At 42.0% G+C, this 23352-nt stretch overlaps 1 protein-coding gene across 4 annotated transcripts in view; it reads left to right on the plus strand.

Annotated features, from left to right (window-relative positions):
- The window catches only part of ankfn1b (ankyrin repeat and fibronectin type III domain containing 1b), a 170350-nt gene that overhangs the window by 142858 nt on the left and 4140 nt on the right, over positions 1-23352 (plus strand). For all 4 annotated transcript variants that reach the window (XM_042507254.2, XM_088070305.1, XM_088070304.1 and 1 more), the window contains 15 exons: positions 2989-3186; positions 4006-4119; positions 4369-4466; positions 6601-6691; positions 11212-11319; positions 14034-14133; positions 15488-15620; positions 15951-16070; positions 16208-16423; positions 17544-17710; positions 18835-18985; positions 20555-20723; positions 20858-21024; positions 21182-21389; positions 22390-23114. In XM_042507254.2, the coding sequence (XP_042363188.2) occupies positions 2989-3186; positions 4006-4119; positions 4369-4466; positions 6601-6691; positions 11212-11319; positions 14034-14133; positions 15488-15620; positions 15951-16070; positions 16208-16423; positions 17544-17710; positions 18835-18985; positions 20555-20723; positions 20858-21024; positions 21182-21389; positions 22390-23114 (2765 nt within the window). The remainder of the gene's footprint in view (positions 1-2988; positions 3187-4005; positions 4120-4368; positions 4467-6600; positions 6692-11211; positions 11320-14033; positions 14134-15487; positions 15621-15950; positions 16071-16207; positions 16424-17543; positions 17711-18834; positions 18986-20554; positions 20724-20857; positions 21025-21181; positions 21390-22389; positions 23115-23352) is intronic.

Genomic DNA, 23352 nt, shown 5'->3' on the forward strand with positions numbered 1-23352 from the left:
GTTAGTGTAGCAGTTGTTTTCTTTTTTTTTCGTTTCTGTAGACAATATCTAAGATCACTTGAGAGGTCACCACATTGTCTTTGTACTGAAAGCAGCAACGTTTCTCTCATATATTGAGTCTTTTGTATTGAATTGTATTGTCCTTGTAAAATTTGACATCTTTACTTTGGAGTTTTGTTGTGGAGTCTGGCTGGCCTACAGGTGAATCATACTGTAGCAAATGCTACCTTGGCTTTAAGCAGTAACCAAGCTGATTTGCCCAATTCTTTCTCCAGTCAAATCTTGTGTGATAGTGGAAAAGCCAAAGGTAGAGGTCTTCTGCCAATCAAAACTTGTACGCTTTACAAGTTATGACGCCAGCTAGGCTTGAAAACCACATCTGTCATTTACTGACAGGTCTGTTATCATTTTTTCCAATGTAGATTTCAATCTTTATCATGGCTCAGAACTGATACCAGACCTGAGTTTGTTTGGGCTTCGACAGCCACTCAGTGGGAATCAACAATGCCATGACAACGCTGTCACGACAACATCACCTGCCACCAAAGCAACCACAGGTGTTGCCCAAAGCGATGTCGCGCATGTAACTCACAACGCAATCTCTTTCGATGCATACCAGTAGTGCATTCATCCACACACTACAAACACATCTCTAACTGTTTTGTGCTGGCAGTGAAAACATATTAAAGGCGATGAAGGGGTGGTAATCATGATGCAATATTAGTCATCTTTGTAAGCACTTTTCATTGTCTGTGATCTGCTGAGCCTCTGCTCCCTTCCTCTGTTAATGATTACAACTCGCCAGCAAGGCTCCTAGGCTGTTTGTGTTTGTACTTGCATGCACGCACACGCACACACACACACACACAGACACGCTTCTCCAGAGCTGAGCCAGACGTCTTATAAAGGTATCATTAAATTGAAAACACTTGAATGGAAAGTGATGTTTACTGAAGTTTGCTCTTTGATTGTACTCTCTTTCCAGAACTCAAATAACTCACGAGAGAGTTTGAGCTGTGTGTATGTGTCTGTGTGTGTGTGTGTGTGTGTGTGTGTGTGTGTGTGTGTGTGTGTGTGTGTGTACAAAGAACTGAAACAGAGAGAGAGAGAGAGAGAGAAAGAGAAAGAGAGAGAGAACAACAGCACATAAGGAAAGTAAAGGCTTCTATTTTTAAAAGCATGTACTAATCAAACTCCATCTGAGGAGAATTGACATCAAAGACACTGCAGACTTTTCCTCAAGCTTTGAAAGGAGTCGACTCGGATGCTTATTGATATTACCACGCTTGACTTCATAGTGTGCGGTTACCAGAGAGACAAAGGCAAAGACAGTCAAACGACTTCTCCAAAGCAACTTCATATTCACATTATAAATCCCCTGGTGGCTCTCAATAGGACAAAGCCACTTTAATGTGCTGCGGAGGATCCCAGCCTTGATGTGAAATAAGGACAAATCAAGACACACGTACACACTAGTGACAGCATCTGGACACGTTTCGAGGCCTGGAAGGGCCTGAAATGTAAATCAAAATGGACCTTTAGGACTTCTTTTCATCTGTCTGAGAATCCAAGTCCAAGGATCCTCAGTAGTAATCCTACCTTAAGCCCTAACCCTAACCTTAAAACTCAACCCCGACCCTCGTGTCACCTGCTTTAAAAGTGACAAACGGCCTTAAAGTCTTCACACAAGTGGCCGAGGAGAACAACAAAACTGACACCCAGAAGAGACGCTCAGATTCAAAGAGAAGTTCGCAGCCGCCGAGGAGACACCAAGAGAGCAGCAGAATTAAACACCCAGATGGACATTTTGACACGGAGCTTTAAACTTACTGTCAACAGTGGAATCTAACGCTCAACAGTGGAATCTACAATGAACAAACACAGACCACACAGACTAAACACAGACACACACCAGTCCCAAACACTCCCAGAATCACCAGCCACCAAAGACGAAGTACAGTATGCTACTGTCCTGCGTGACCTTAACAGCTTTACATTACCTTTTCTCTAATTTGATTGAGTCATCTGTAACTTTTGACAATCTTTAATCTCTATGTTCTTCCCCCATCAGCCGCTATCGCTTATCGCACAGCCATGATTTGAATATTTTCATTGGGTGTTGCATCGTATTTACTATGGAGATGTTTTTCGTTCAAGTAAACATCATTGTTCACATTTTAGAAACACCCCTACCCCCTCTCAGAAAAACATTCCTCTGATGAAGGCTGTGTGAGGCTGCGGTATATGATATAAATAGATCCGTTATACACATTTTTCCACAAGTATTGCAGAAAAATAGTTTTACAACAGCCGTTTAAAGTGATGCCGATGCACGTTCCCACCATTTTGTGTTCCCTTTGCAACCGCAAAAGAAGAATACTCCTCCCTCTCTTGCCCCTCTCACTTTCATAGCCACATTTTCTGTGTCATTTTCGAGGTGATGTCATGCCTAAAGAGGGACTGCTTAGTTAAATGAAGTTTATTGAAGAATCTGCCACAGCATTTTGGCAAACAAAGACATTAAAAAGAGTCCCTGCAAAAGCAATTTCAGTTGCTTTTGTAGGCCACTTTTGCAGGCTGCTGCAGTATAGCCATGTGCACATGATAAAAGTCAAACCAACACAATATTTACTTCTCTTATTGAGCTAGGTAATAATTTTATTCCTGAAAACACCCACCATGGTATAGCTCTACTACAAGGGTAATACTAACTGATGATTTTAACTGATGTTGGTATTTTGGTATTGGTATTTTGCATTTACTGTTTGAATCTTGGTTGGAAAAACAGCACACTTTATAGTCCAGTATTTCTCAGTTTGAGCCCAACAATCTTTCTCATGTGTGAATATAAAAGCATTTTTTCTGGATGTCAAAATAGGTTTGAAATATTGGAGTCACTTTTAAAATGTGTAATGAAAATGGGTCTTGAATACAGTATGTATGCATTTAGTTTTCTCTCTCTCGCTGTCTTTCCCATGTGTTTCTTAGTTGTGAGTCTGGAGGGCAGAGCAGTGCATTTGGCCACCTTGGTGCAGGAGGCCGAGCAGCGGGTGTCGGAGCACCAAGCCCAGGTTCGAAGTGAGGGTCCTGGCGAGCGGGAAGGATCCGACCGGGAGAGGCAGCTGAAGGCCTGGGAATGGAGGCTCCGGCTCTTCCGACGCATGCAGACGGGCTTCGAGCATGCTAGTAAGACTCCAGGATAACTTTGATGGTTGTTGGAGGGATTTTTTTTCTTTTTTTTTTTTTTTAACATGCTGAGCAGTTGAGGTGAAATTTGCTCAGATCATACAAGCAATCGTCTTTGGTTTTCATTTTTGCCCCCTCTTTCCCTGCTGGCATTCTGTCTGGGCCAAGTTAATGGCTTCCACACTGGAAAGCCTCGTGCACAAGTGTGTGTGTGTGTGTGTGTGTGTGTGTGCGCGCGCAAACATAACACGCCTGTATTCCTGCTTTAATTTTTTATAGCTATTTCATGACACGCTTAGTGGCAGGGTAGACAGCCACCCCCGAAAGCAGACTCACTCACACGCACACACTCCTCCCTTCCACTCAAACCATTCTGCACTTTGATGCAAAAAAAAAAGATTGTTTCCCTCTTTGTAATTCTACATACTCATGTCATTTGATGGGTAAGTTGTGTAGACATGGATGGAAATTATAAACCACATGTCAAAATGATGTTTATGTAGTTACATTTACAATCACTGACATGCTCATTTCTTCTCAGGTTCTAGCTGACATTAATTTGTGAAGATCACAGATTCCATTACTGACTGTAAATTGCCTCAAGCGTCCACTGCGTGACATTTTTTAAACCTTTCCCGTTTCTGTAACTGAGCAATGCATTGTGCAACAGACCGGGAAGACTAAATGATGTCATTACAGTCAGATGCCAGTTGTATGTGCTTGCTCCATTATAATAGCCATAATACTCAGTGAAAGATCTTAGTCTGCTTGTCTCTCCACTTATTCACTTGCCATCTTTCTTTCTGTCTGCCTACCCAGACCCTCCAGACGCCCCCAGTGTAGTCCGCCTGTCTGTCAGCAGCAGCACCAGTCTGAGGGTGGACTTCCAGGAACCTCTCTGTGTCAACTCTGCTGTGGTTACCAAGTACAAAGGTCAGCCACCGTCCCACTGCTTCATTTAGAATCATCTATTCAGTGTCACAAGAGGAAAAGCTCTGGTGCTAAATTAGATGCAGATGAGGAGCATGCAAGTGTTAATATTAATACAAATAAAGGAGTACGAAGTATTTAAAATCCATTAGCATTTTTGTAATTTTCAATACCAATTTAGTTTAAAAGTTGTCGGGTTCTTTCTTTGTTTTATATAATTGTGGTGTTGTATGTGTTTGTGTGTACTTGCAGTGAGCTGGAGCAGTTCTCCTTCATTAAGTCCTTTGCTGGGTGAGATGGTGGTGGAGGACACCACTCTGCTACAGTGCAACATCACTGGACTCACTTCTGTAAGCTCTGCCACAATCTCAAACATTAATGGGTGATGTGGAGAAAATCAATTATCACAATATTTTTGACCAAATACCTTGATATCCATAGTGTAACAATATTCAAGGGTTGACCATTGGTGCTTTTACAAAATATTTGCACAATATTTTTAATAAACAATCATCAGTAATGTGGATGTAATGACTAAGTGGGTATAAACAAATAATAAAACTGTTGGAACAGTCTGGTAAGTAAAAAAAAATGACATCACTTTACTTTAATGCAGCATTTAAAACCGCTTTTATTTCTTTTTATTGTTTATTTTTATAGGGACAGAGCACAGTTAAAGGTAATTGCACCAGAGTTAGCAGGACAATACTTAAACGTTCATGAATAAAAACAATTCACGACATTAAACAGGACAAAAACATAAAAGACCACTGATGTGAACACAACATCACATAAAACAACACAATACATAAAAGTCCATCAGTGAAAAATCAGTATAACAGAAAACATAGTAGGCGATCATTGGTGATTACAGTTTTGCACAGATTTTAGTCAAAACTTAGGTCTGGCTTTAAACACTGCAAAACCTAAGAGTCTTAAGCATTAGAGACTAAAGAGTCTCTAATGCTTACTGGTATGGACTTCCACTTCCCCACCACTTTTATCTATTCCCCACAACGAAAAGGCAGCTCTTACAATATTTCGATATCCAAAATCTAAGACAATATCTGGTCTCATATCACAATACTGATATAATTTCGATTAATTACCCTGTCTTAATATTGTATCAGCTGTTTTTCTGATGACAGTTTATCCTCGGGGGACAATCGCCAAGATTTCAGGTGTTCCAGTCTAGCCAGCGGATATTCAGGCTAAGACTTGCTCTTCCATGTGTCGGTTATTTTTTGAAGTCTGATATGCAATTTTGGAACCCATCAGCTATTGAATTGATGTCGAACGATAAGATCTGCAGATGATAGGTCGTCGTCACACGATAGCAGATGGGTCCCGAGGCTGCATTCTGGCCAGTGTGTGCTTTTGCTCTCCGCATGAACTGTTAACCTGCATTAAACCAAAGCCTGCTCAAATATGATTGGCCAATACTATTTGGACTCTGCCATATAATTGACAGACTGAACTGCTGTTCAGATTCCATAATAACAGACCAAATATTTTATATGTGATTCTGTCTTAAATAAATATCAGGTGATACTTGTTTTGGGGTTTTGGATAGAATGTGTATTTATATTCCCCTGCACATCACAGCAATTTCAGACAAAGTGAACCTTTTCTTCTGCTCCCACCTCGGTCTCTAAGAACTACCAGATAGAAAGATAGAGTCATATGTTATCTTGTTGTTTATGGGTGACATAAAGTAACACAAAGAACTACAAAGCTCTAGCTTCTCCAGCTGTTGACGCTGACCGATTGAACATTTAGAAGCTATTCTCCCACACGAGAGATATTATTTACACACAAACTTGAGGCCTTTGCTTTGGTGACATCTGAGGACATTTCCCAAGTGACTCTCCTTTATTACATACATCAAACTCCACACACAAGATGTAGTCACAATCGGGGTGGGGGGGGTGAAAGACTTATGGCCCTGCTAAAAAACACAATTGGAAAACACAGTTTATTTGTTATTTGTTGAAAGTCTTGGCTCCTGATCATTCATACGCAACAGTTGCAAAACAGCTTCCAAGATGATGGAAAGAGCAGCTTGGTAGCCTGCCACCTGATTTATGTTTGGCATTTTTAAGCGGGCATGTAGACAAATGGACGCTCCACTGGTTGTTTGTTATTGTGTGAGAGAAACCCCTTCCCCCTGCTTTAAGACCCCTGCTGCCAGCCAAAGCTCACTCCTGTCACATGACAGGGGTCAAGGCGAGGTCAGGAAGTGTCGGCGGCTGGTTTGATTGATCTGGCTGAGAAAGGAGAGACAGAGGCCTGCTGTCTGCACACTGGGCACAGAGACAGACAAGGCTTCTAGATGGACCCTTCACCCTATACACACAGACACACACACACACACAGAAATAAAGACAGACAGACAGCGACCTAGCAAGAGACAAACAGATGCAGTGAATCACGCACATGCATATGTATATGTAGCCTTGACTGTCATGTGTCCTATCCTTACAGGGGACCTATTACTATGTCCAGGTGTCAGCCTACAACATGAAGGGCTGGGGGTCTCCACAAGTTTCCATCCCTGCCTGTGCTGTACCTTCCAGTAAGTCTCCACAGTGTGTTGTGTTCAACGTATGCATAAAGCAAAACATAAAAACTTCCAGTTAACAACGGTTCTGAACAAGAGCCCTGAAGGGTTTTGGCTGGCGTCACTGAATTAACACCACCGAAAAATAGTTTTCACACCGGATTTAGCTGCAGGATGTGTGTGTGTGTGTGTGTGTGTGTGCGTGTGCATGTGTGTGTCCTGTATGAACGAAACTCTCTTTCCCACAAATGAAAAGAACTTTGCATCATTTCACATCAGTTGATTTGGTTATTCCAACGTCATTCCAACGTCGCTTTGACATCATTAGAGGGGGGGCGACAGCTGGACTCACTGGGGCCAGCAGGTCGGGTGGGTTTTGGGACGCCCTCTGTGGACGTCAGAGTGTGTAACCATAGCCTCGGGATGGCGTTTGGGGCTGGCTGGCAGAAGAAGCTGCCAGGGTTCAGCCAAGAAGTTAACCGTGAAGTCATGTGCAGCAACAGCTGAGGTGTTGACTCACCAGAGCAGCTCCCAACCTCCGCCCTGCCTTCCTCTTTCCTTCCTCCCTTTATCTGTCTATCTATCTATATGTATATATATATATACAAATATATATATATATATATGTATTTATATATATTAATAAAGAAACAGCAACAGTACATTAATTCAGAATCAGTGATAAAGTAAGGGAGTAAGAGTAACTAAAAAGGCAGAGTGTGAGCTGTGAGGAGATGAACTCCAGCTGTTATGTGTTGTTGTCGTTCCATCTATCTATCTGTTGTTGACTAAATCTGTCTATGAGGTTATTAATCTATCTATCCATCCATCTATATTTTAAATTACAAAGAACCGATTGAGGACTTTAAAATGCCTTCTCTGGTATATATTATATATTTTTTGTATAATATACATTTGTTGGTATATAGTAATTAATTCAATGTATTGATTTGAGAGATGATAACTGTGTGCTGCATGTAAAGTTTGTATACACCTACTGTTAGAGAGTGAGCATAGGTACTGTGAGTGTGGGTGTGTTGGCACACTTAGGGCACATCTGGGGAACACATGAACATGTTTGTCCTCATCAGCTCACCGTGTTTTTCAGCAACTCTGTGTGTGTGTGTGTGTGTGTGTGTGTGTGTGTGTGCGTCTTCATTTTCAGAGACTGGGCTTTCCCTCTCTTTTTTTTTCTCAACTGTCCACCTCCCTCCCTCTCTCGGAGCTAATTTCGATGTTGCGTGTTTGTGTTTTCCATTTGGGCCTACCACTGGAAATATTTGCATGTCTGTGCTGTAGCACGCGGCGCGGCCCCAACAGTGGGGGCCTTATACCGGGCCGTGGACGCCCATTAAAGGGCCCGCTTGTCCTGTCGGGACAGGCACCTTTCCGGGAATAGAGCTCACCGTGTTTCAGCCCTACGCGCCCTCCGGGGGGCTCCAGGAGAGGGAGTTGGGTTGGGGGTGACGGTGGGAGGTGTATGGTGGTTGATGCTGCTGTGGGGGGGGGTTATCGCTGACACATCCTCCAGTGAGCAAGCAAGGATGCTGGATTGCTAACACACTAAGCAGAAGGTGCTGAAGGATCATTTTCTGCAGAGATGGTCATCTAGGAGGAGGGAAGGGAGAGTGTGTGTTTGTGTGTTGGTGTGTGTGAGTGCGTGTGTTTGTGATTGGGAAAGAGGAAACACACTGGAATAAAAATACAAAGAGGGATAAAAACAGTCAGAGAAAGAAAGAAGGAGTAAGAATAAAGAAAGGTTGTATTACAGTTCAGAGTCTTTTGCTTTTGAAAGCACAGCTGGATGTGTGGTGTGTTACATTCCTAATTTTCTATCACTGGGGCAGCTATTCCATGTTTGTGTGTCATTCTACATGTGCATGCGTGCATGTGCGTGTGCATACTGACTGTTCTAATCCCAAATATGTGCAGGGCAGCCAGAAGCAGTGGTGTTCAGTAGGTCTGTCTGTCAGCCAACCACAGCTTTCTCACACTGGGGTGGTTGCTGTTTCCCATAGTACACACACACACACAAGACCTGTTTGAGTAGCAGGCCATCTCACACACCTCACACTCCTACCACTGGAAGGCCTCAGGAACAGGGCCAGCCCAAGAATTTTTGGGGTCCCAAGCAGAATTTGATTAACCCCCTCCCAATCCCCAGACTAACCTCACATAGAGTCCCACTGACGTATGTGTCTGCACTGAATGGTCATACAATAGTGAAAGTGTCAGTTTAAGTCCAGTTTATTTTCATCTTACTAAAATTATTGCTCCATAGTCAATAGATCCAGGTTCAACTATTTCAAATGAAACAAAGAATGTCATTCAAACCTTTCACTGTCAGCACAATATGTGTGCTTCCCCAGTAGCAACCTGTAATTAAAATCTTACAAGGCTTACACACCAAAAAGAAGCTAAATATAGCAGACAACGCTATCAATATAGCCACTTTTTTCTCACCTAATTTTAGTGATCGTTAAGTCTCTTCTGTAGAGGAATTAACATCATATTATGCATACTCTGATTATGATGGCCCACCAGCAGATGGAGACATAAAATATGATACTCTCCATTGTATGTAATATTCGTTCATTATGCAAAATAACAAAAATAACTGAAGGTTGATGTTTTGTATGTGTTCAATTTGGGTTTGTGATATCAGTAGGAATCAGCATGTTGGTCAGTTCCAATAAAAAGCCAATATCTGCCAGGATCAATGACTTGATATTAATCTGCATCCTTAGTAAATGCCACGCAAAATCTTAACAGCCCAAAAATCCATGATGAAAAGTAGCTTGCTACCAAGAACCATTGCACAGTACAGCATTTAAGCTGGCCGCCAAACACACAGAAACTTGGGACAATAATTTAAATTTGGAACATCACCAATTTGTTTACCAGACACCTTGAGGATAACAAAAAACTGTGCTTGCTAGAAAAATGTATCAATGGAGTGTGTGGGGACCCCATCTTCCCACCCAATAGTGCCAAAAAGGGCACGTCATTGACTCAAGGCAAGCATGTAATCTGATAAAGACACCTTCAAACAGGTAGCGCTGTTGCGTGGAGTTGGAAATCCCTGCTGCACAAGTCAAACTGAGTCAGGCTAAATCACCATGTGTATGGAAAAGAGCTGTCTGTGTGCTCATCTCTGAAAACACTAATATTTTTATATAAATTTATATTCTCAAAGACATTTGTTAAAAATTTCTGAGAATATACAGTAGACGTAGAGTCTACAGTCATATGAGAGGCTCTGTGAGGTTTAATTTTAGCCCAGCAGTGCTTTGAGCTAAATACTACTGCAAACATGGTAACACAATAACAAGAAATTGATGTTTAGGAGGGATAATATTTCTCATGTTCACTATAACAGTTACAGCATGTTGGTACTCTATCTTTTGCTAATTAGATTTGAACACAAAGCACAGCATTCAAGTATCCAAGTATTGCACACATATAAAATAACATTTGTGACCCGACAACAGCGCGATATAAAAAGATCATGTAGTTCATATGATTCATGCCCAGGGAACCAAGTATTTTTACAGATTTTTGAGACAATTCATCCAATAGTTGTTGACATACAGTATATCACTCTACATCAAAGTGGTGGACCGACAGACCGACGCTGTTATCTATAGAGCTTTGCCACCAGCATGGCTAAAAATAAATCTTGCAACTAGAGCATAACAGCAACATATTTAATATGCTTTTCTGTCTTGAACGGCCTAATTTCATTATCTTTGCTTCTCCACCATTAATGATAAGTTTACACTACATAATTTTAACCTTCATTTTTCACTCATCAAAAGTTTTTGGATAGTGCCAAGATATGCCCCAGCTCAGAGGCATATTTGCGTTCACTCCTGTGAGCGACAATAACTATGTATGAATTATCAAAGGCACAATCTAAGTGATGCAGGTTAAACATCTGGATCGGCAATGACAGCAGCGATGTCCTAGAGCCAGTGAAAGTGCAAGATACGGGGTGAAGGAAACATCGGGAGGAGGAGTTACTGCCGGCATCTCCCTTACCATTCTCTTTTCCATAATATTTTCTTTTTCTCTATAGATTTTGTGTTGCAAATCAGTGCACAAACCATTTGCATTGCTAGCTACTTCTTGCAGAAATCTATATTTGGAGGAAAGAGCTGTTGTCTAGAGCGTGGTCATACATCTTTCCCTGCATCTGTTCTCACGTGTTTAGTTGACTGTAGTTTGGAGACCTGACGGACTTGTTAGGGATTCTTCCTGGTGAAATGTCTTGCAAAGTGCGACCCCTGTCACTAATCACTCCTGTAATGTGCAAATCACAATAAATTCAAGATACTCCATTAGAAGACAGATAGTCATACAATGTAATCAGCAATCTGACGTCTTTAAAAGTCTACCTAATGTGTAGGTACCATAATGCACAGTATAGATTAATAAGAGACCTTTCTGTCCTAATTTAGCACTATGACACTTGATACATCAAGAACATTGCATGGTCACTTTTCTAATGTCATTTTTCCTACCTCTGTCTGCAGGTTGGAGGGATATCGATGGCCGTGCTCCACGTCAGAGAGGCCAGAAGGAGGCACTAGACCAGCTACTTGGGCAGATAAAAGAAGCTCACCGCCACTGTGTCTGTCATGGTATGAACCACTTTTTGATCAATGTGTTGGCCGTATTTACCTAAAGGACATAACAGTAATATGCATAAACAGTTTGCATGGCTGAACCCTGTCACTGTCATATTTGACAGTTGGCCCAATCTTCCTGTTCAGCTTCAAAACGGTGTCCTTGGTGAACCGGTATCTCGACAAAAAGTTGTCATCATCATAAAGATTACATGGGTTGATGCTGTCTCTCAACTTTCTTTAAGGAACTTGATTATCTTGCTCAATCCGTCTAAAAAAGGCAGCCACTGTAACATTTGAACCTCCTCCACTGTAGGTTTAAAGAGTTAAATTTAAATGGAGTTTAAAGTTTTGGTGCAAAAAAATTGGATTTAATCTAGGTTTAGTAAAAACTAAACTGAGATTTGAAGAGAGATTTAAATTTAAGCTTTCTCAATTTTAAACCAGTTTTTTAAGTTGGGTGCAACAAAATTTTTAACTTAAACTATGATTTAATCAGGTTTTAAAGTTAATCTTTGTTGGCGCAGTCTAGCTTGGATATTTTAAACTGCCTTTGGGTTTAACTATGGGATTGCATGCAGAAAGTTCTTCAGTAAAATAACAGCTTGAGAACACCTGACCTTTGGATCAGCTTTTAGTTCTGACATCAGCTGACATAAAGTCATAGAAGTTGAAGTGAAATGCACCCTGAGCTGTTGTATGAGTTTCTGACATTAACCCGAGATTCTGTCGTTTTCACTGCACCCGTCCCATTCTTAAACAAACACATCTGAATTTTCAGCCACCGTCTAATTCACGTTTCAGAAATATTCTCTGCGTAAACAAACATGAGCGATGGATGCTTCGGCTCGCAGGTGTAACACGTCTCGCCAATTGCTGTGTTTCATCTCACCTTGACAGGCACTTTACAATCTCAGGCACGACAAGTACTTTGGGGGCCGTACACCCTAAGACAGCGTGCCACCTCAAAAATAATACCCTCCCCTCTGTCTCAACAACCCCCCACCCCACTCCTTATACATCTTTCCATGACTCAGCCCTTCCTCCGCTGAATACCTCTCTCTCTCTCTCTGTGACAAAATGCAGATCAACTTCTCTCACACTCAGGCTGTTTATATCCCCAAACACTGCAGGCTGTAAGCTGGTCCCATAAGTGTCAAAACCTGTCCACACTGACTCTTTTACATGACAGCAAACTGCATTTAGCGTTGAGCAAGTCGTCTCTCTTTTTCTGCCTAAACACACTCACCCACTTACTATTGTCCACTGTGGGCCCAGACCATATTTGCAATAGGGCGAGACGCAATATAATAGTCAGTATTGAGTGGCTTTCAGGTCTTCAGACGACGACTGATTGAGCTTGAGAGTTCAGGCACGGTAGCCAAGGTGGCGTGTCCTAGGGTCATGTTTGTTATTCCTGTAAGAGACGAGTCCCGGGCTGGAGTCGGGAGAGGGCATAAATTAACACTGACTACTGCTGCCTCCCCCCTCTCCACCCCCCACAGCCCGCCAGTCGTCCTGTCTACTGTCCATACATATACACACATAAAGATAGACAGGCACACACGTAGATACACATGTACATGAAACAGACACAAATATTCAAGGACATGGTCTTCGTTTCAGCTCTCCTGCACGTCCATGTACGCACCCCTCATCGCAGCCCGCCGTATAGCCTGCACCACATTCTCCCTCTTGTACAAACACTATTAATTAAACTGTGAAAGAGGCCTTGACTAACACAAGCACCCCAGCAGTCAGCCCTACTTGTCTGTCTTACTCAGTGTCAAACAGGGACCGAGGCCAGGAGGACTAGAGCCGAACAGACTCGCATGTAAAGAGAAATTTGGGGCGGTGAGAGGGGTCGAGGGGTGCTGTTTTTTCTTGTTGCTCCACCTCAACTCGTCCACCTGAAGAGAAAATTAGCTCTTTTCGGCTCCTGAATGGGGGGATTTATTGACTTTGAGTGGCCTGGGGCTGGAGTAAGATCACCTGGGGAGGGGAGGAGAGGGAATCTGTGAGGGGTTAGGGACTCAGGGTTTCTAATGAGTTGGGAGGTGCGTTATCTCACCAACAGGCGCCCACACAAACACACACACATGCATATATACACACACCTCCCTCTCTCACCTCCAACCCCCTCCAGGCCCACTAAAAATAAACATGTCCCCACAGACTTAACTGACCTCCCTGTCAGTGAGTGGCAAAGGGTTAAGACACATACAGACGCACACACACAAATTACTCCTTGGCTCCACTCATATGGCTGTAGCTCAAGACATGCCATGCTCCAGCAGCTTTAGTATGTGCAGGTAAACACACACACATACATATGCACACAGTTAGTGTCCCTCTGGGAGCCGAGAGCTAGTGGTTCCCTTAAGGCCCATAGTCTGCTGTTGGCAGCCAGCATGACTGTCAAATGGTGCTGCGCCACTGGAGCGCATGAAATGTCGAAAAACATTCCACTCCGACCGTGTTGTTGGACGTGTCAGGTTTGTTGTCAATTAGGTAACGGCCTGTCAGTGGAAGAGATGTTTCTAGGGTTTGTCAGGACAGAGTTATTCATTGGTGTTAGCAAGAAAAACCAATCAGAGTCATACCAGAGTTTGCTACAAGCGCCCTGACTTTAAACATCAGAATATTTATTCAGAAGTAATCTGACTCATTTATTCTGTTGCTTTTGAATTGACAGACCTCTTCTTTTTGTCTCTGTCTTGTCCGTACAGAACAGTGCAAAGCTCCATCGCAAGGGAGGAAGCACTCAGTATCCAAAAGCCTGCGCCACCTCTTCCAAACCACCAGCAAATTTGTTAAAAGCTTGAAAAGGTAGATCATCTTATTCTTCATGATATGTGACATATATCTTAATGCTTTAGACCTTTAATATAAAAGGAGTTGTAATTACTGCATGTATGGCAAATTTGAAAAAAATCATACATGTTATACCTATGGTCTATGACAGTCCGAAAATATTGAACAAAACTAATTCTCCCCCAAGTTTTAAAACTAGAGTGTTAAAACTGTAATTTGTTATGTCTTAAGGTAATAATTGTGGAGCTGCTCCATCGACAGTTAACGAAGAAAGATGTTATAGATGACCCCAAGAGCACCCGAGGAGGTGTTCTTAGTATATGGGTACATTATTTCTGTTTCAGAACTGAGAACACTACAGTAGAATAAAGCTCATCTGGGTATAAAAAATAAAACAAATATCCTGCTCCTGTCCAGGGTCTATGGAGTAGCTCCAGACACTATTACAACACAACTCAGAGACTTCCTTTCTGGCTTTGACAAAGAGAAGCTAATGTTCACTAATACAGATTGAACTTTCCTGGGCCATATAAAATAACTAAATATTGGAATTCTTCTGTAATTATTTTTTCAATCTTTCAATATATTTTCAATGAGTATTTATTTTGGAGAGAACATATCATATCCATGTGTATTTAAGGAGTTCAAGAATCTTGGGGTCTTGTTAACAAGTGAGGGTAAAATTTAAGGTTTAAGGAGGGTGGCTTGGCTCAGCGTTAGAGGTAGGGTGAGGAGCTCACACATCCGAGAGGAGCTCAGAGTAGAGCTGCTGCGCATCGAAAGGGGCAAGTTGAGGTGGTTTGGGCATCTGATCAAAATGTCTCCTGGGTGATTCCCATTAGAGCTGTTCCGGTCACGTCTAACGGGCAGGAGGCCCCGTGGCAGACCCAGAACGCGCTGAAGGAATTATATATATCTCCTGGCCTGGAAACACCTCTAGGTCCCCTAGGAGGAGCTGGAAAGTGTTGCTGGGGAGAGGGACATCTGGAGTACTTTGCTCAGCCTGCTGCCCAAGGACCCAGCCCCAGATGAGCGGATGAAAATTGATGGATGGATGAATAGATGGATATAATATCGATTATTTATTGTTAAATTTACTACTGACTGTGTCATAGTTTTAATGGCTACAACTACTTTTATTATAACATTTTAATGATATGTTGTCATGTTAATATTATATCTTAGGCACAGCGTAGTGCAGATCAGTGTAAGATTTAATGCAAGTCCATCAAAATTAAAACATCTTCAGACACCAAGGCAAGATAGCAGAAAATATCTGGTGAATAAAGCATGGTGTACCAGAGAAGAATTGTACAATGTGCTTTAGTGTTTCTACCATAACATGTACTTTTTCTGTGTTACTTTGCAGAGGTCTCTATTTGACATCCATACTATACAGAGATGACAACGTGTTGGTGACTCCAGAGGACCAGATTCCTATTGTGGAGGTTGAAGACTCTTATTCCAGCTCCCTCATGCAGGACTTTCTCTGGTTTACCAAGGTAGCAGGCCAGAAAGAAAGAGAGAGAAAGATAGAAACATACAACACAGCAAACACTGATATAGTTCTCATAAAATTAATGACATTCTGTAAAACCCATTTATACAATCATATAACTGATGAAAAATTTCAAAAAACATAGGAATATTTTTAATTAATAGGATTATGCATTTTATATAGTAACTTACATGGACACATTACTACATTTTAACAAATTACATCATCCATCAGTTATTTATTTATATTTAGCATACAGGAACGACCAGCAGATGTTTTACCATCAGGTGCATTTGAAAAACTTTTGTTTGTTTATATCCAATTCATGTGCCAGGTGTCCTATCTATGGGAGGAGATTCCCTGGCTGCAGCAGTGTCTCAGTCCGTCGCAGTCATCTTGTTCCTGTACTCTGCAGACACGCCTCAAGATGCTGCAGGCTGTCTCCCTCTTACAGGTAATATAATGTTCAGTAGACTTGCCCTCAACATCACAAACTATTTTGAAAATGGTTTTGGAATTGAAATTGCGGTGGTGCTCTTACAAAAGAGAAAAGTGCTGAATAGCAGTAAAATTATTACCTGATGTCCTCAGGGAATGCTGGGAACCCAGGACCTTGGCCAGGTGTATTTTGAGCCAATCAAAGACAAGCATGGTAACGCCCTGCTGGTGCTCCTGAAGGACATGAATGCCTGTCCTAACCTGGATGGGGTTCGCTGGACGCAGCTTTGCAAACTCCAGCTCCAGCGCAAATCCATCTCATCCCCTGAAGAGCCCACTGCCTTGGACATGCTTCTCATCACACTCCACGTGAGTCCTACAGGAATAGACATGCAGTGGTTGGCAGTTAGTTCAGTTTTGGAAAATGTGTTATTTTTGCTTTTGTTTTGGAGACAGGCTGCTTCCACTGCAGTTTAGGAATGGTAGGAGTGTTTGTCAGCAGTGGTTGTGGTTTTTATCAGGCTCATTCTTTGCATTTTTTTGTTACCCAGAGATTTAGTAAGATGAAACAGCGTAGTGTAAGGCACTTTGTCAACAACAAAATGCGCCCTAAAACACTGGAAAATGTTAATCTATTGGTATCGCTCTAATGTTTTTAAGCTCTCATTCATAGAACACCATGAGGCTCCATGGCTGAAACAATAGGACTGTAAATTGAAATGTGCTTCCAATTATGAGCGCTGCCTGCGCAGACACTCTTTATTTAGACAAACATTAATCATCATGACTCTCCTCTTCCATTTGTCACCTCCTTTGTAAAGACAACAAATTAATTAAAAGCCAGATTTCAGGTCAAATCTCGGATCTGTGCCAATCCAAAATAAATGTTAATCATCTCTGTCACTTTGTTTTTAAAAGCTACTCACTCAGGCGATGGAAATTGGAAGGCTATATTTGAATTTCAGCGTTGTGGACCCCATGATGATAATCTTGCTAATTGTTGTTGTTTTGTGTTTTGTAACTAATGCTGTGTGGCTGTTTTGTTCACAGTGACCACAATCTGGAACAAAACCACAAGTTGATTTTGTCTATATAGCCCGGTAAACTTGATACCATTGTTGCAATGCTGTTTTGTCTCAAGTGTAAGTCGGTTTGACCTTGTGGTTCCAAAACAATGGTGGAGACTCCCTTTGGCAAAACCACATTTCACTGAAATATTTGTTTTGTGGCCAGTTATGAACAAATTGTATGATGAAATACATAAAAATGTGCTGATGGGCTATTTTGTCGTGCTGACTTCCACTCTAAACATGTTGAACGACTTGAGACTGAAGTCTCTTAAGGATTAACAACAGCAAAAAATGAAAACAACATTGTTTAGATGACTGTGAGGTCACTTAAAGAGACAAAATTAGAATCAGTGTCACCACACTCAGCCTTAGTTGACACCACGTCCTCTTACTTATCTCTGTCCACCTGCTGTTCCTAGGAGAAGCTGGCGTATCACAGACGGAGCAGGAAGATGTTGTCTCCAGGTTTATACCTAGGCTACCTGAAGCTGTGTACATCAGTGGAGCAGATCAGAGCGCTGGTTCCTCAGAAGTTACCCAACGTCCTCTGTCACACCAAAATTCGGGACAACAGCAACGTGTCAAGGTGGGGATTATGTACTACTTAAAGAGAACCACCTGGATGCTATTTTTCCACAATTTTGTGTTCTATTAACGTTGGACTTGTATCACCTTAAGACCTCATGTGGTTTGTAAAAATTGCTGCGGTTGTGTGTGATCTTAATGCAGTGCGAATCAGCCATGTCCATAATTTGTGAAGTAAAAATTCCACCACAAGTTACTAGCCTAATTTCGCCAAAGGTCGTGTGATAATATTAGTCCTGCGCGAATTGGCATCTCTTTTATTTGGGGCTGCATTGAGGTTTTCTGTTTTTTCTGTGCCTTGACATTTTGGGTGCAGGAGGTTAATCTCACTACACAGCATGGTGATCTATTCGCAAAGAGGGCGAGCTCAAATCAATCAGAAGTGGGAAATCTTGAAACATGATGAAATGGATGACATGTGACAGTGGGTAGCAAAATCGATTCTGTTTGTTAAACCCTCATCAAGCATCATATCAGTGTCAGTAGTTTGAGTTAAATGCAGACTTCACATATCCTGGTGTGAATGTGCGACACAAAACAGATGTTTGGGGGGGTGTTATTTCTAAATCACATAAGATCCCAAGGTAAACTAGTCAGAATAGGACTAAAAGTGACTACAGGGAACAATAATTTATTAAATTAGTCCTTTATTAAGTAAGAGGGCTGCCGCCAGCAGCAGCAAAATGCTTGCAATGCAACCCTCGTGAAAAGAGCCCTCAATATACGTTCACAAAAAGTTTTTGCAACTGACAGGCTCAGATTGTCTATGAAAGAAATAAAATGTTTTCTTGAGCTTTTGCTTGATCCGGTCAGTCTGTTATTGTGTATAACCAAGTCTCGCTGAAAGAGATGTCTCCTTTTGAATTCTCGCCAGTTGAGTAGTTGTAAGAAGACAATAATAGACAGACACGATCAAGCAAAAATTAAAGAAAAACGTTTTATGTCGTCAGATGGTTAAAATAACAACCGGCGCCTGTCAGTGGCAAAAACACACACTTTGCCAGTAAGCTTTTGACCAGACACCTGTATAGACAGATAAACCACTGACAAAGATACCAACTGCGCGGACTGATGCATCCCTGTATAGCAATCCTGTGAGTGTGTTCTGCGTGTGTGTTGATTTAGAGAGGAGTGGCAGTGGCTGCAGGCTCTCAGCTCTCTGGACGAGTCGTTGGAAATGGACCACGAAGAACAGAGCGCTCCACATCGCCTCCTACAGGACCTGCGCAGTGCTATCAAGGACCTGATGGCTCACATCAATGTCCCTGGCAATCAGGTCAGAGTCAGTCTGAAACTGTATATCTTTGTCAATCAACAGTGAGATTTACAGCCATTTCTTTACCATATGCATAAAAAGTGGTATTTTTGTGTAGACTGGTTTTGACTGATATAATGGAACCAGTTGAAACTCCTCGAAAGATTTCCAGCCAAGTTCCAGAGGCAGGCAGTAGCAAGAGCTCAAAGCAAAATGATTCCAGTGGGTATTCAGCCAGTTCTGGTTAGACCACTAATTCTACATGATTTCTGTAAAAGAACATGGTTTGAATTCCAGCACAATGGCAATCATTGTCCATTTGACTTTAACCTTTTACCACCCACTGTTCCAAATAGCTCTAGACAGAACAGACTGCTCTGACTGCTCTGTGAAAAGTTGAATATGAACATGACTATTAATGCATGTATTGATAGATTAGACTATCATCATAATGTCGAACTTAAACTGAAAAATGTATTTGTTTCCAGAAGGGATGGATGTTTAAAAAAGTTCAAAAAACAACAAATATGACTTTAGCAGTAAGAGTAACAGTGTATTAGTGATATGCAATAACCCCTAATTACAGCAAACCATGCAGTTGCCTTATTCCTTACTTACTACTCCACTATTGGAGTTGGAGCCTCTGGTTTTACTTTTAAGATTCTTAAATGAGTGAAAAATTGACTTTGTGTTGGCCTGGTAGCGTAGAAAAAACCCTCTCCCTATGTAGATTTAAACAGCTAATTTTAAGGTTTCGAAAACACAACAGTTCTTATTTACAGGTGATTATTCACTGAAGCACCAAATCTCTCCCAGAGTCCCATTTGTCCTGCATGTTTGGATCACTCTATGCTCCAACACAGCTGATTCAAATTATTCACTCGTGATGATCTCCTGAAGCTGCTTGATAGCAAGCTGGTCATTTAATTTAGTAGGGAGAGATGACAGGGATAAGTGATACTTGAGGAGAGGTTTGGCAAAAGCACCAAAAGAACCATTACCATATTCCATTTCTGCCAATATATCCCCCTAAATCCTAAACACTAGACTTTGTAAACCTTTGAAACCAACTGGCTTGATTTATTTCAAAAAGATGGGGAGAGGAAAATGAGCAAACAAAGAAGAAGTGACCCAATAATTAGCAAGAAATTTTGTAAAGTACAAGAAAATTACCTGAAAATTGGTAAAAACAAAAACAAACAAGGCAAACACGACTCTGTAACATAATTTTAAATAAGTATTTATCATATTTATTAATCAAGTTATTTTTCCTAGCTTTTTTATTTTTTTCTGTAGACATTTTCCTATAGCTTTTTTTTAAAAGCAATTTTCTAAATCTACCAATTTCTTGCAGTTTGTGGAATATTTCTTTTCCCCATGTTTTTGAAAGAAATCACACCAATTTGCTGAGGGTTCAAAGGTGTAAATACTTTTTTAAAGGCGTCTGAAAGCAGCACAGGAAAAGTGATGTCGCTCCAGGTTCCACAAAAGGTTAACTGGACATGATCTCGGTATTCTGCTGCTACTGTAATGTTAGACATACTTGCATAGGTTCCCCTAATGAGATCACCTGTCTCTGTGTGTCTATAGGTGCAGGACTTTCGTATCTACAGCCAGGAAGTGGTGGAGTTTGGGGAGAAAGTGTCTTTTCTTCTCCTCCTGCCACCTTCAGATGAAGTGTGCACAGCTCCTGGTCAGAATAACCCCTACTCCCCTCGCTCTGGCTTCCTCACCCTGCCCCTACAGATCTTTGAACTGGGTCAGTATATCAAGCTTTTGGCAGAAATAGGAAATTTGACACCAACTGCCATTTCCAAATTTACAGTATATGATCCTCTTTTCACTGGAACAGCGGTTTTATTTTTTCCTTGTTGGATTCCCTTTCTCCCACAGTCCACTTTAATGCCTATTGCCCCAGTTTCATCGGCCAGTACTGCAGAGTCTCGGCTCTGCTGGAGCTGGAGTCCCTTATGTCCCAGCAGGCACTGAGAGAAGCCTTTTCTGAGGCAGAGCTCCTTGCTGCTAAGAAGAAACACCAACAAGTCCAGGAGCACATGCAGGTAGCATAGCTGGAATATATATTTTCACACAAATACAGCTGCAGCATCTACAAGTTTTGATGATGTTCTGCTTGTGAGATGGATTCAAATGAATCAAACACGATATATCTGATTATTTCTGAGATAAACTGTTGTGATCTTGTTGACTGTATGCCAGCAAATGGAGGAGGTGTGGCGTGATGCAAGGTGGATCATGGACGCCCTGCAGTATGCCCGCTACAAGCAGCCAACAGGAGGCATCTCCATAAGCTGGATAATTGACTTCTCCAAGGAAGTGTTGCCCAACAAGCCTCCCTCCACCTCCTCTCAGCCAGACTTCATGCCCTCGCCCATGCCTTCACCTGAACCCTGCCGCAAGCACTCAGGTCAGAATCAAAAGCAGACAGAAGACTGTTGAATTCTGTGGTTTTATGATACTATTATAAATATAGGATACAAGCATACAACATTCTGATTGGATTTTGCTCAAATTGCCCATTTTTTATTCCCCTGTACACACTATCTACAGTATTGGAAGGGTTTCTTTATTCCATCACAGATTATGAATAAATGCCCTAAAATGTAATTTGTAACATATTCCATTAGATTATTCAAACTAAGTAACACATCCTGAATATTTTGGGTTACTTTGGAAATACTTTAAAGTCATCTTGCAGAACTCATCTGACTGAGTCTTAAATTTGTTAATGGCTCATGTGTTCCTCATATGAACCTTACACTGTACACAAGATACACTTCTGTTACATCATGTAAACAAACCATGTGGGCTAGCTATCAGCTATGCACTCCACTGTAGATGTAACCACTTAAAATGGGCAGGTAATTGCTATCGTTGTATTTTTGTACATCTTAAAGCAAAAAATACCTTTAATATTATGATATTTAAAGGAAAAGACATACAATATAGCTGACAGCAAGTAGGTTGTTATTTGTGATGGTCATTGCTTTCCTGGTAATTTCCCTCCAGCCAGCTGCCACATTATTAAGTTTTTTCCAGTCAAATGAGGAAGTCTTGTGTAGATAACTCCCTATTTCAACTGAACGAAATCAGCCGTTCTCATTCAATGGCAGAACTTTCAAAGCAAGCGACAGCAATAAATTGAAATATTCTGACAAATGTTCAGAAAGGCAGCGTTGCATCACTCGTGACCAGTTGGAACATTCTAGTAGAAAACAATGCAATCAAACTGACGCCTGCTCGCATTGTTATCATTAAGGATAATAAATGTATTCAGAGTAACACCAGTTTAAACTGTATTATAATAGTTGGTCATATTTTGTATCTTAAATATGTAATGGCGTTAATTATATTCCATTACCCCCAAACTCTGACTATCATTGAGTACTATTTCTCACATTCTGCAGATTTCGCTGGGCTATCAGATGAGGAGGGCTCCTCTGAGGTCTTCCTCACCACTGACAGTGACTATGACTCCAGCCGTGCCCAGAGTCCCCGTGAGCTGGACCTCTTGCCCCCTTCTCCCCTCTCATCTTCTGCTCCACTGGAGCCCCGTGGTTTCCTGCGTAGTGATGGTAGCGGCTCCGGAGGAGGGATGTGTCTCAGCGGGGGTGGGCGTGGAGGTGGCGCACTAAGAGATTCCACCCCAGATGTCCTCCAAGCTTCTGAACCACAGCACGGGAGGGAAGGAGAGCGATGCGGTGGAGGAGTTCGGTGTGTAGTGGAAAGGCGAAGGGGGGCCCCCGAGCTGTTTGACAGTGACTTCATCCTGCCCAGCAGGCAGATCGAGCTGTTGCACATCACAGAGAAGAGACAGGCGTTCTGTGTGCGAACCAGCAGCCTGGAGTTCCCTTCCACCACCTCAGCCCACCAGCCTTACTCCTATCACACTACTTGCCCCTCACCCTCCACCTCGCCACAGCGGAGATGGCACAGGCCTTCGTCAGTGGACCGCTGTTGCTCGGCCGAGCGCTGCCTACCCCATCTTCCACCAGCGCGTACGTTATCAGAGGACAGCGGTACACAGAGACTCTCCTCACCATCATCTGCTGCCCTCAGGAAAGGCTGTCACGCCACACTCAGAGTTTACCCGCAGTATCGTACAGGCCTGCCAAAGGAGACCAGTGTTAAGGTAGGTTTTGACATACTGAAGCAAATCAACTTTAGACCGTTTTTGTGTCTCTGCACAGGTGATAGCCAAGGGCGGCGGCATTATGTTTTCCAGTTGTCTGTACATGCCATGCTTGTGATGTCAAGAACGCCTTCAGGGATTTTTTTCAAATTTGGTACAAACATCTGAAGGGACTCAATAACAAATTGATTAGATTTTGGTGTTCATGGGTCAAAGGTCAAGGTCACTGTGACCTTGT

This window comes from Plectropomus leopardus, chromosome 19 (assembly GCF_026936395.1).
Source record: "Plectropomus leopardus strain MGB_pleo_1.0 chromosome 19, ASM2693639v1, whole genome shotgun sequence".
Lineage (NCBI taxonomy): Eukaryota > Metazoa > Chordata > Actinopteri > Perciformes > Serranidae > Plectropomus > Plectropomus leopardus.